The following is a 12,524-nucleotide window of genomic DNA, read 5'->3' as shown; positions in this document are numbered from 1 at the left end:
TTTTAAATGATTTTGAGTTTTATTCCACACTGTTCTCCCATTCTATCCAGAATCTCCTACATAGATCCCTCTCCGAGTGGTTGACAGTGGTAGCCAGGCACCATCTAGTTCGTCTGGTCTCATAGTTGTATAGGCTGAGGATTGCATAGTGTACCAGTTGCTTGGACTAATTGTTTTCATGAATCTTTGGTTTTCTTCATTCTTCTTTGTTCTTGATGAGGAGAGACCCATCGTTGCATCTGGATGGCAGCTTGCAAGCTTTGACTATCCCAATTGCTACTCACCAAAGTAGGATGTAGAACAATGTTTCTGTGTAGTATGTTATGCCAGTTGAGCTTGATGTCCCCTGCGACCATGGTCCCGAGCCCACAGGTCCAACTACTTGCTCCAAGGCGGTAAATCTTTACAGAAGTAGATTGCTCAGTCTTCCTTCTGAGGAGTGGCTGGCAAGTTTGAACCGCCAACCTTCTAGTTAGCAGTCAAATGCCTTAGGCATTACGCAACCAGAGCTCCTTCTAATCTATTATACATCATGTTAATTCTAGCTGTAAAGGCATAGTGTGAGCCATGTCTTGATCACATTTGAATTTCCCATAAACTCAAACTCCATAGCATAGTGTACAGAAGACCTTTGTGATCCTCCATGCAATTAACCTCTCCATCCTCATCTCTTGTACCCCTCCTCATCATATTGGGCACTCCAGCTAATACCACTTGTCTCAGGAGATGCCATGCATTCTGGCTCTATAATTTTGTTCATTCTTTGTCCTCTTAAAGTGCCCTCAAACTTTTATGTTCTCCCTGGGTTATGAGTACTTGTCCTTCAGCATTCCATTCAAGTCTTTTCTTTCCTGGGAAGTCTTCCCCAACCTCTGCAGCCTCTCTGTGCTCTCTCTGTAATCCTGTATATGCCCTCTTTGTATATTTATCTTCTTTCTTGGCAGAGGCTATATTCCCATTGGCTCGCACAGCTCTTGGAACACAGTTTATAATTTATTCATGAATAATTGTTTGTTGAGGAGTTAAAATGCTATTTTAAAACAGGACTTCACATCAGTTCAGTCATGGCCAATGAAGTGAAACTGGAACAGACCTGAATTTTTAAAGTTTAGGGGATCCAGAATGATAACTGGAATGGGAAAAATTATGGGCGATGCCCTGGAATGAGTGACTTAGAAAATGAGTAGTGAGCTCTTTCAGGAGCCTGATGTACAAGATTGGATTATTGGCACGACTGTGGAGAGCAACACATTCAAAACAGAGCAGTAGGCCGCCATCTTTGGGCTGTTTCCGACTGCTCAAAATCCAACAGGAGATTTGGTTACTGTGCAATGCATACACTGCCCTTGTTATCCAAGAGGGAGATTACGTTTCTAGTAGGGTTTTCACCTGTAATTTTTCCCATTCTGTTTATCATCCTGGTTCACCCAAATTTTAAAAATTCGGATCTGTTCTGCCTTTGTTTTGTCAGCCATGACTGAACCAGTTCAAAGTCCTGTTTTAAAATGACAGTTGGGGCTTCATATTTTACAGGTGTCTGCCCATGCTCTTTGGCTGTTCATTTATATACTGTTCCAAGAAAGAGCCTGCCAAATAGGCTGGGTGTGGGCACGCATTTGGCTGTCTCAGCAGCTGATAGCAAATGTTTTAGAAATGACCATTTCCATCTGTTATTTCCATCCCCCCACCCTGCCTCCACCCAAAGTTAATTGTGCTGGGAACTATTTCTTATCTCCTCAGATGTTTATGTCAGACAAAGCCCCAAGCAAAACATGTGTACTTTATCATTCAACTTTTATAATATTTTATGACTCCATGGTATTCTTGTAATGTTTTTCACAGATGGGATATCTTACATGGCCTGATTAATTCTTCTAGGCTTGTTTTCATTAAGTACTACCTTGCAGTGCACTCATTTTAAGAATGTACACAGTACATTGACAAGTATTCAGGGCACAATGCTTTCACAATTTTCTGATCCTTGCATCACTTTATGTATTCAACCTTAGCTTTCATTCTTCCCTAACTGAATATCTTGCTTTATCCATGTTCATCTTCCTGGTCTGATACACCCACCCTGCTTTTATGCATTTGATCAATTTGTTTTTTCTTCTGTGTGTTCATATATGGAGTCTTATGCCCAAGTCTACTTTCTACCGTAAGCCATAACCTATTGAGTTTTCCCAAGTAAAGGAAAGAATTCAGGTTCTTAAGAGTCTGTACATGTATACTATGAACTAGAACACCTTTTACTACGGTTTCAAACCCATTGAAGCTTTTATTTTCTTTCTGTACTATTTTGTGAGCTAGTAGTTACATAGCACCAGCAACTCATCTCCCTTGTTTTGTGAACTTTTTGCACATGAACCTGAGTGCAAATTAGAAATGACCTATGACTCTGAAGTGACAGGAGGGACTGAGTTAGAAGGGCAAAGGAAGCATCTAGGAACTGTGCATCTCATGACCTCAATTGTTCTAACCCAAAATTATATCCGTAACTGCATCCAAATCAATTCTTACAATTATATGCTAGTTCTTTCTCTCTGACTTTATAAGTAGGTTTATTTGTAATTGAATCTTTCCATGTTCTGTAAAGCCTTTGTCTTTATAATAAAATGAACTTTATCCAACTGGGATTATTTTAGGGTGAGGCAGTGAAATTGTAGGATTACTTCTCGGTATTAAGTTAGTCTTCTTTTTCGAGATTCTAATTGTTTAAAGAATTTTAGTTGAATATTATGCCTTTATTTTCCTGCTATTTTTTCTTACAGGTTGTTAAGATGGTTTATAGCAGATACGAAATATAAACAGCCTGCAGCAATCTAATAAATTTTACTTAATTTTATAAATGACATACCACAGAGATAGCCTGACTTTGTAAAACACAGGGTCCACTGCCATAACATTTCACAACAGAGTTGTGTTGTAACCTTTTCTGAATTTTTAATGTTATGAGAGATTTTAATCAACAAAAATTGTGCATAGAAAATAGGAAATTAGTGTATTATTGCTCGAGATAGGGTTGGCACATGGGGAGTTGAGAGAAGGCAGAAGCATTGTGATGAGTCCTGGTGCCATCAGAGGTGTTTCCTGGGTTGATTTTGATCGGAGACCTGACTTCCCAAGGCCTTTATATCTTCATTTTTAAAATTACAACCCTGCAGATTTCTTTCAAACCTGAGCCTTCTGTGATTTTGATGAGATGCATTGGTCATCTGCCTGTTTTATATTTCAGGATCCAGATGAAGTGGTACCAGTTGGTCAAAGAAGAGCCTGGTGCTGGTGCATGTGCTTTGGACTAGCGTTTATGCTGGCGGGTGTCATTCTGGGAGGAGCATACCTATATAAATACTTTGCTCTTCAGGTAAGTGGCAGACTTATAAGTACTGTTCTAAATACTATTTCATGTGTATTAGACAATTGGCCCTGACTTGCCTCAGCTTGTACTGGCTGTCTGTGGCCTTTAGCACTGGTGGTGCCTATTTTGAAACTGTTAAAAATCTGAACATGTCAGACAGTCACTAAAAGCAGAGTACCATTTTTTGAAATGTTGCTGACTAAAGGTATAAATTATTGGTGAGTTTTTAAACATTGACTAATGTTTATTTTCCTACCAAAATTAATAGCTAAGAGGTATAGGTTTATTGATTGCCAATTAAATAAATGCATCAAGCATGAATCTTGAAATGTTGATACTTAATAACTACCATTTGATAGCAGATCTGGGCTCACTCACAATAGCCTTATTCCCTTGAGCCCAGAGTACACTGGCACCTTGTCCTCTTTTACATTCATTGGTTTCTTTAAAGAATTGTGTGATTTCAGCAGTGATATTCGTGTAACTTAGGACAGAAGTTTTTTATAATTTAGGTTAATAGTAATCTCGGGGGATTAAGACATAGGTTTTTTTTATTAGCTTTGTTTTGTAATATATTTATTTCTCTTGACAACAAGATTTTTCTTTAAAGATTTTATCTAAAGAGTCCTAACACAGCAATTAAGTCACAACACAAGTAACCACTGGAATCCTTTTCTATTGTTTGATAGTGCCTTACTCTCCCTGATTATAATAATAAATATTTAAAATACTATTTATTATTTAAATATTATTTTTAAATATAAATATTTTAAAAATACATAAATATTAAATCATACTAGTCACTTAATAGCCTTAGAGTCATTCTTTAAAAAAAAAACTAGCCTCCTTTTTTATTGACTACAATATTTTACAAGGAGAGAGAGAGAGAGAGTGTGTGTGTATATGTGTGTGTGGGAAAACAATCTTTTATAATTCTACTGTACGGAGATAATGTTTGATGTCTTAATGTTAAATACCCCAAATCTTTATATACTTTTTAATTTTTTAATAAAAACACAACCATATTATAAAGATCTATAATCTGATATTTTCCACTTAATTGTGATCCTGTGTGTGTGGTAGACATATATATATAACAAAATATTTGCTTTTTCAGTATTTTTTATGTGTATAATTCAGTGACAAATTATGTTCACCATGTTGTGCACCTATCACCACTGTTTGCACATTTTTCCATCACCTTCAATATATTGTAACTCAGGGTTGCAGTACTTTTCCTTCCTGCCTGCCCCCTGTAATCACTAATAAACTTTGATCTCTTACATATTTGTCTATTTTAGATATTTCATGTAAGCAGGATCATACAACATTTGTCCTTTTACATCTGACTGACTTCACTCAGAATATGTGAGGAAGTCAGAAAATTTCTAATTTCTGATTATTGAGGAGAATTCAGAACTACTTGTATACATGTATATGTTTCAGAAAAATTATCCCTGTTTTGGCTAATAAGAGAACATTTATTTAATCATTGAATCATATAAAGTTTATAAAGTTTTTTTTTTTTTTTTTTTTTAAAAGCATTATTAGTTTCCAGATACATTCTTTTATTAAAGTAAGGCCCACAGGTAGAAGGAGGCCTGTGTGTTTCTTCAAATCTCCTTGTCACCAGTTGCATAATTGCTTTTATATTCTATATTTGTCAACCACGAAAAGGAGAAAGGCAATCAGCTGCTTTTTTTCATTCTTCTGAAACTGTGTATTTTAGAATACTTCAAAATCTGGTCTTAAAGAATGTGTTAACTCTGTAATTAAACTGACTGGCTTGTCATCTGAAAGTAAGAGTTTGCAAGCAGAATGCTATTTAAATAGAAGTGGCAGCTTAAGTAATACTTAACATTTAAAAACCTGTCTCCCACTGACTTGCTGAAATAGTGTTTGAACTTTCTGTAGCCAGATGACGTGTACTACTGTGGAATAAAATACATCAAAGATGATGTCATTTTAAATGAGGCTTCTGCTGATGCCCCAGCTGCTCGCTACCAAACGATTGAAGAAAATATTAAGATCTTTGAAGAAGAAGAGGTTGAATTCATCAGTGTGCCTGTCCCAGAGTTTGCAGATAGTGATCCTGCCAACATTGTTCATGACTTTAACAAGGTGAGCCAGGTGTCCAGACTGCAGAAAAAATGCAGTTTCTTCAATTTATGCTTTTTGTTGTTTTTGCTAATTTAGTAACACACTATTTAAATTTATGTAGAGTTTACAGCTTTCATTTAAGGAAATGGACTTGGGTTTCTGCTACCCTGCAAGGTAAACCAGAATCATTTGATTGGTTCTGTTTTCAGTATCTGAAGCAGACCCAGTGACCTAGGCATCTCCCATCTTGTTAACCTTTCACTGACTTGGCTACTCTTGAAGCCACCTCCTTTTGGTCCTCCTTTATAAGTTACTATTATTTCTTAAATGTTCCCTCATTTTTTATAGATAAGAGTTGATGTGTATTCCATTTCTGTTCAGCATTTTGAGCTGTTAGTCATTTTACTTATTCATCATTTTGTTAATCTCTTTTACTTCTCCTTTATATTTTCTTTCAGCTTTGGAAAATTTTTATATAATGTAGAAAACTTGAAGTGAAAATACCTGCCCCCAGTCTTCTACCTAGATCCAAAATTTTGCCATCTTTGCTTGATCACCTTGTCTTTCATCTATTACTTCACCCTTAAGTACTTCAGCCAATATTGTTAAGAATGTGTTTTCTGTTTAACTACAATATCATTACCACATCTAAGAAAATTAACATGATGATACAATATTTAACACCTAGTTCTTAGTGATATTTCCTCAGTTGTGCCAACTTTTTTTATTTTCTTAAAAACAGGATTCAGAAGTTCACATATTGAGTAATTTTTATTTTTCTCTACAAGTTTATCATTTTGAATATTCATATAGTTAGTTTACAAATGTCTTACACATCTGATGAATGTCAATAAGCTAGCTTTTTGTAACAGCTTTACATGTTTTAACATTTTAAAATTTGGAGAAACAGTCGACAAGTACTTGAAATAATCTGAATAACCAATTTTGAAATATTTTGCCAGAGGATATATAATATGATGCTCATTTTCTCTATTTTTTGAGATGACAGCCTGTTACTAGATAACATTTCAGTTACTTCAAAACAATGTACTTTATCCATAGCAAATAAATAATAAAGCTAACATGTATTGAGCTCCTAAAACTCTTAAGTGCTGATATAGTTTAACTCATTTTAATCTTTAAAAAAATAATGCTATAGACAGTCTTTCTCAATTGGAGTTTTCCATCTAAACCACAGAACCGAGAGATCATTTAAGTAACTGTTTTTCTAATTCTCTAAAAATGGTAGTGCTGTTGTAGCTGCATAGAAGTTAGTCATTATATACAATGTATACATTATGTGCCTGAGAGGGCATTAGAACTCACACATGTGATGACAAACGTGTTAATCAGATGATAGGTTATTTCCAGTTGATTTTTAATAAGTATTGTTATGACTTATTATAGAAACAAGCTCTTGCTATGATTTTTAATTATCAGTACAAATAATTTTTCCTTTCCCTTTGCTAATTACTTCTGTCCCTGTCTCACCAAATTCTTGATTTGTTGAAATGCTGGAGAGTGGTTTCCACATTCTAAAGCCTACTCATTTGAGTGGTACAGATCATTCTTTTTTTTATTTTAAGAGAACAGTTTAGTTTAATGGGATTGGTACAGTTGGTTGAAGACAAATGCTAGAAAAAACACAGCTCCACAGTCTCTAGAATTGAGTGTACTCAATATAAACAGACACAAATGCATATTGTAGCCACTGTAGAGAAACCTCACAGGGACAGAGTTTCTAAGAGAGTCGCTGAAGAACCTTGTCATGAGCTTGACCCTCCTACTACATATTGAACGTGAGCTGGCATTTCCACCAGACAGCATCTCAATCCCAATATTGTGTGTAATACAAATTAAACATGTTAAACTAAAAAAAAAAATTCCAGAATTTTTGCCCAGCAGACAGTGGTCTGTGGTCTGGTTATTTCTCTTTCTTCTCACTTTCATGTTTGCAAAGTAGCCCTGAATTTATGATCTTTTACCTCACTGGTACAAATCATTCTTAATCCATCTGCTGCATGTATTACAAATATTAACCTAACTAAATACATCTTTTTTTTTTTTTTTCTCAGAAACTCACAGCCTATTTAGATCTTAACCTGGATAAATGCTACGTGATTCCTCTGAACACTTCCATTGTCATGCCACCCAGAAGCCTGTTGGAGTTACTCATTAACATCAAGGTATGAACATTTTAATTTATTTTTCAATTAATCATGCTGTTATTGTGTCTTGGAATTCCATATTGAGAAATTCAGCCTGACAGGGGCCCATCTTAACTGAAATGCAGCTAAGAACTTTACAAATAGGAACTAAGACTTGAAATCATAAGAGTCATTCTGCTTTGTGGTTTTGCCTAAGGGTCTTTTTCCCCCCTAGTATTTTATATTTTGAAATCTTGAGAAAATAACACACACACATACAGGTTGGTTGGCAAGCAAAAGTTGGGAAAAGTTTTCTTGAAAGGTTCTTAAGTTTCCTTAATGCTTGCCTTTAAAGGTCCAAAGAGTGAGTATTAGGCTTTCCAGCCATAAAATCTATTGCCTCATGGCTCTCAACTCTGCTGTGATATTGTTGTTATGTGCCGTCGAGTCGGCCCCGACTCATAGCGACCCCTCCTTGGGTTTCCGAGGCAGTATCACTACGGAAGTAGGATTGCCCAACCTTCCTTCCGAGGAGTGGCTGGTGGGTTTGAACCGCCAGCCGTCTGGTTAGCAGGCAAGTGTCTTAGCCACTATGCTACCAGAGCTCCCGCTGTGATATATAGTATGTAAAGGAATGGGCATGACTGTTCAAATAAAATTAGACAATCGGATGGCGGGCAGTAGTTTGTTAACATGAGTCCTAAGCTACAATTTCTAAGAATTCTGTTTATTTTCCTAGTATGCACATTTTGAAATGTTTATGTAATACATTTTTTCCATATGTAGGCTGGAACCTATTTGCCTCAGTCCTATCTGATTCATGAGCACATGGTTATCACTGATCGCATTGAAAACATTGATCACCTGGGTTTCTTCATTTATCGACTGTGCCATGACAAAGAAACTTACAAACTGCAGCGCAGAGAAACTATTAAAGGTATACTTTTTAATGTTAAAGTGTTGATAGGAAAGTTCATTGTTTCACTTCATTGTGTTGCACTAAATATGGAAAAAGGCTAGTCATTGTTAACATGCTTACCAGGAATGAAAAAATAAAATTGTTGGGTCACTATATATTTTCAAAGCATCGTTTTAATTTTAAATCCACTCTTGTAAGTTAGAAAAGATCAAGTATGAGATGTCATTGCTTTGAAGTTCTGATAGTTACCTAGTTTAACTCCACATCCTCCCACTTTGGTTCAGCCACACATAAGGGCTTCTTACTATCCATCCGGTATTTAGACAACAGCTCTTAAGGTGTATGCTTGTTGTTACGTGCCGTCGAGTCGTACCCGACTCATAGCAACCCCTCCTTGGGTTTCCAAGGCTGTGTCACTACGGAAGTAGATTGCCCAATCTTCCTTCTGAGCAGTGGCTTAGGGGGTCTGCATTCCAAGCAGACCATTTATTTGCCTTTTGGATCACATTTGGGTGTAATCAGTCAGTTAGTTGGAAAAGGAGTTGTGCAAGTTGTCAAGAACATTGACACAACTAATGTTTCAGCTTTGCCAACATACTTCTGCCTTTGTATTCTCACCTGGGAAATAAGGATGACAGTTTCTCCCTGTTTCCTTCAACATCACTGTAAAATCAAATGAAAATACATGCAAAAGCACTTAAGAAAATAAGATGTGCCATTCAAATGCACTGTGGTATGATTTCCCTGAAATTGTAGCACCCAGTAAAACTAACTACATTCCATGGCTTTTGTTAGTGCTTTTCAATACTTTGAATACTATTATTTGCTCAGCTTGGGCTTGTAAGTGTCCTGAAACCTACTGCCTGATTTCTTACACATAAAATAAAATTCGCCCTTTGTAGTATGCAATTCTGAGTTTTGACAAATACTTACACAGCCATGTAATCACCATCATAGTCAAGATATAGAAGATTTCCAGTTCATAAATTTGTAAGTCCAGGCAGTCCCCAAGTGACAAACAAGATCCATTCCTAACTGTGTCTTTAATAAGTTGTAGGTTAGTTGGAACAGGTACATATGGTTCTTATTTAGCCTTACTTCAGTGCAAGAAAAGGCTGGAAGCCTTTTTCAGTGATTTAAAAGCTGCAGTATAGCAAGTTGAAGGTGACTGTGATGAAGAAATTTGTTTCCAGTAGGGGTTCGTTGGTCATTTAAAGTGAGGTCAAATTTACATAACATTAAAGGGCAAATAAGAGTTATCTCTAAATTGGAAGTACCCTTAGGACTGCCAGTAATTTGTATGGCATTATTGTTGCTAAAATGTTTTAAGATACTTAGCTTAGAAAAGGGGTGAAAATTTCTCCAGTATAAAACAATTCAAAATACAGAAGTTTGTGGAATATATCTATATGTCTAAGTAATAATTAAGGATTAATATGAATATCTATAACTAAAGAGCTAAAAATTTAAAACATTTCCCTCTCAAACAGGTATTCAGAAACGTGAAGTCAGCAGTTGTGTTGCAATTCGGCATTTTGAGAACAAATTTGCTGTGGAAACTTTAATTTGTTCTTGAACAGTCAAGAAAAAGTATGGCGAAAGATTAATACAATAGCATAAACCCCACCCTTTGTATTTTGTGCAGTGATTATTTTTTAAAATCTTCTTTCATGTAAGTAGCAAACAGGGCTTAACTATCTTTTCATTGCATTAATTCAATTAAAACCATTACCTTTTAAAAATCTTTTTTTCTTCCAAGTGTGGTGTCTTTCATATTTGATTAGGAATTGTATGAAGTCATAGAAAATAATACTTTTCACCATAGGTTTTAGGTGTTAAGAAGAATTAAAGTTTCTTTTAAATCATTTATTCAGATTTTTAAATTTTGCATCTTAAAAAGGAGGGGTTATCTAAAGTATAATCATGTAACTATATGCATAACTAAAAGTGGACCACAGTGACTTATTTGTAGTTATTAGTTGCCCTGCTACCTAGTTTGTTAGAGCATTTGAACACATTTTAATTTTCCTCTAATTAAAATGTTCAGTATTTTTAGTGTCCTATTTAACTCTCTTCAGATTATGATTTCCAACTTGACGTTTTAATATCTTAGGCACCTTCTGTAATATTTTAGAAAATGTTTGGAATTTAAGAAATAATTTGTGTTTCTAATTTGTATAACCCATATCTGTGCAATGAAATATAAATATCACAAAGTTGTTTGACTAAAGAACTGTGTGTTGTTTTTCCCATATTATAAAACCAAAGATTAATTTGGTTTTTCCTATCTAAGATTATCCATGTAAAGGAAAAAACTTTTTTTTTTTTTTTTTTGAGGAATCCAGTTCTTTTATACAGGGAGTAAAATCAGATTTTCATTTAAATAAAATTAGGCCTTTTTTAGTAACTACACTTAATTCTCCATGGCCAAGATTCATCATGGACACTAAGACTCAGCCTTGAATGATGCTATTTCAGTACATTTAAAAATAAGGCTTTTGTACTTAATAGAAGGGCTATAAAGCTTGATGTTTCCAAATAACATAAAATACAGTGCTTTTCTGAGAATGCCCCCTCAGATACAGAGCATTTATAGTGTTGTTGTTGTTATGTGCTGTCAAGTCAGACCCAACTCATAGCGACCCCTCCTTGGGTTTCTGAGACAGTATCACTACGGAAGTAGATTGCCCCGTCCTTCCGAGTGGCTGGTGGGTTTGAACCACCAGCCTTCTGGTTAGTAGTCAGGTGCCTTAGGCACTATGCTACCAGAGCTCTTAGCATTTATACTAGTAATCATTAATTTTTCTACGTTTGCTTCCTATCTGAAATAGTTCACAGTAGACCACCATTTAAAATAGCTAAGATTGTTCTGTAATTTCCTAAGATGAAAAATTGAATTTCTGACTTTAGAATTTAGACCCATAAGGGATTTGGCCTAGAAACCAGTTTTCAGTCCAAAAGATACTTATATTTTGATTCTTGGCTCTTGGTTTCATTTTGATAATATTATACGAGTGTTAGGCCAGCTCAGCAGAGAACTGCTTTCTCATACCCTCTAGGTTCAAAGATTGCATGATTTTTCAGGGGGCTGTGAATATTTAGGATTCATATGAACTGAATTGTTCGTTCAGTGAATACTTAATTGTGCACCCTTTAAGTGCCTGACACATACTATTGAGTGTTGAAGATACATCTGGAAACTCAGTCTAGTGAAGTGAATAACCAACTAATTGTAATGCATCGTCATAAGTATTGTGATAGGGAAAGATTCGGTGCACTGGGAGCATTTAGAAGGATCAGTGAGATTTTAGAGGACCATTTTGAGGACTTCATTTCACAGATCATGGATCATCACTTTTAAAGGTTTGTTTTTCAGAGCAAGCATTTTAGCTTCTATTTTCCCACTGATTATGAAATAATACTGTACTAGGGTAGATAAACTGCCCCAAAATATCATTCACACAGTAGAAGTATATATGCTTTCATCACAGTCCAGTGTGGTTGGTTGATAGACTCCAGGCTTCAGGGACCCAGGTGTCCCCATTTGTGACACTGAGTGAAGTTTCCAGACTTGCCATGGAAGAGGAGGAGTGGTAGAGCCTCCAGGGACTCTGTAGGCCGGCATGACAGGCACATCACTTGTCCCTAGTTCCACTGGCCAGAATGCAGCCACATGACCCCAGCCAAACGGGCAGGGAGATGGGGAGATGTAGAATGTGGTCATCATGTGTGTCCAGCAAGAGAAAGTAGACAAATTACTGAACACCTAGCATTGTTTTGGGCATAAATGGACATTATGAATGAATAAGAATGTCACTAGAAAGTAAAGATCATCCACGACTCTCTCTTTCAGAAATAATCAAAATTAAGAATTTGAGTGTGTGTGTTCAATGACTTCTGTTATCTCCCTATAATGCAACATGTTCTTGGCAAAATATTTGGGAAATGTATAAAAACAAAGAAAATAAAAGTTATACATATTCTCTATCTATAGATTACT

At 35.8% G+C, this 12,524-nt stretch overlaps 1 protein-coding gene across 1 annotated transcript in view; it reads left to right on the top strand.

Annotated features, from left to right (window-relative positions):
• The window catches only part of ITM2B (integral membrane protein 2B), a 31,395-nt gene extending 21,295 nt beyond the window's left edge, over positions 1–10,100 (top strand). The window contains exons 2-6 of the mRNA XM_007946363.2: positions 3,236–3,364; positions 5,273–5,479; positions 7,534–7,644; positions 8,392–8,542; positions 10,015–10,100. Coding sequence (XP_007944554.1) covers positions 3,236–3,364; positions 5,273–5,479; positions 7,534–7,644; positions 8,392–8,542; positions 10,015–10,100 — 684 coding nt within the window. The remainder of the gene's footprint in view (positions 1–3,235; positions 3,365–5,272; positions 5,480–7,533; positions 7,645–8,391; positions 8,543–10,014) is intronic.
• Positions 10,101–12,524: the final 2,424 nt, after the last annotated feature.

This window comes from Orycteropus afer, unplaced genomic scaffold, assembly GCF_000298275.1.
Source record: "Orycteropus afer afer isolate SDZICR_OR568_19922 unplaced genomic scaffold, OryAfe1.0 scaffold00157, whole genome shotgun sequence".
NCBI lineage: Eukaryota > Metazoa > Chordata > Mammalia > Tubulidentata > Orycteropodidae > Orycteropus > Orycteropus afer.
This window is presented reverse-complemented; position numbering and strand designations above follow the sequence as displayed.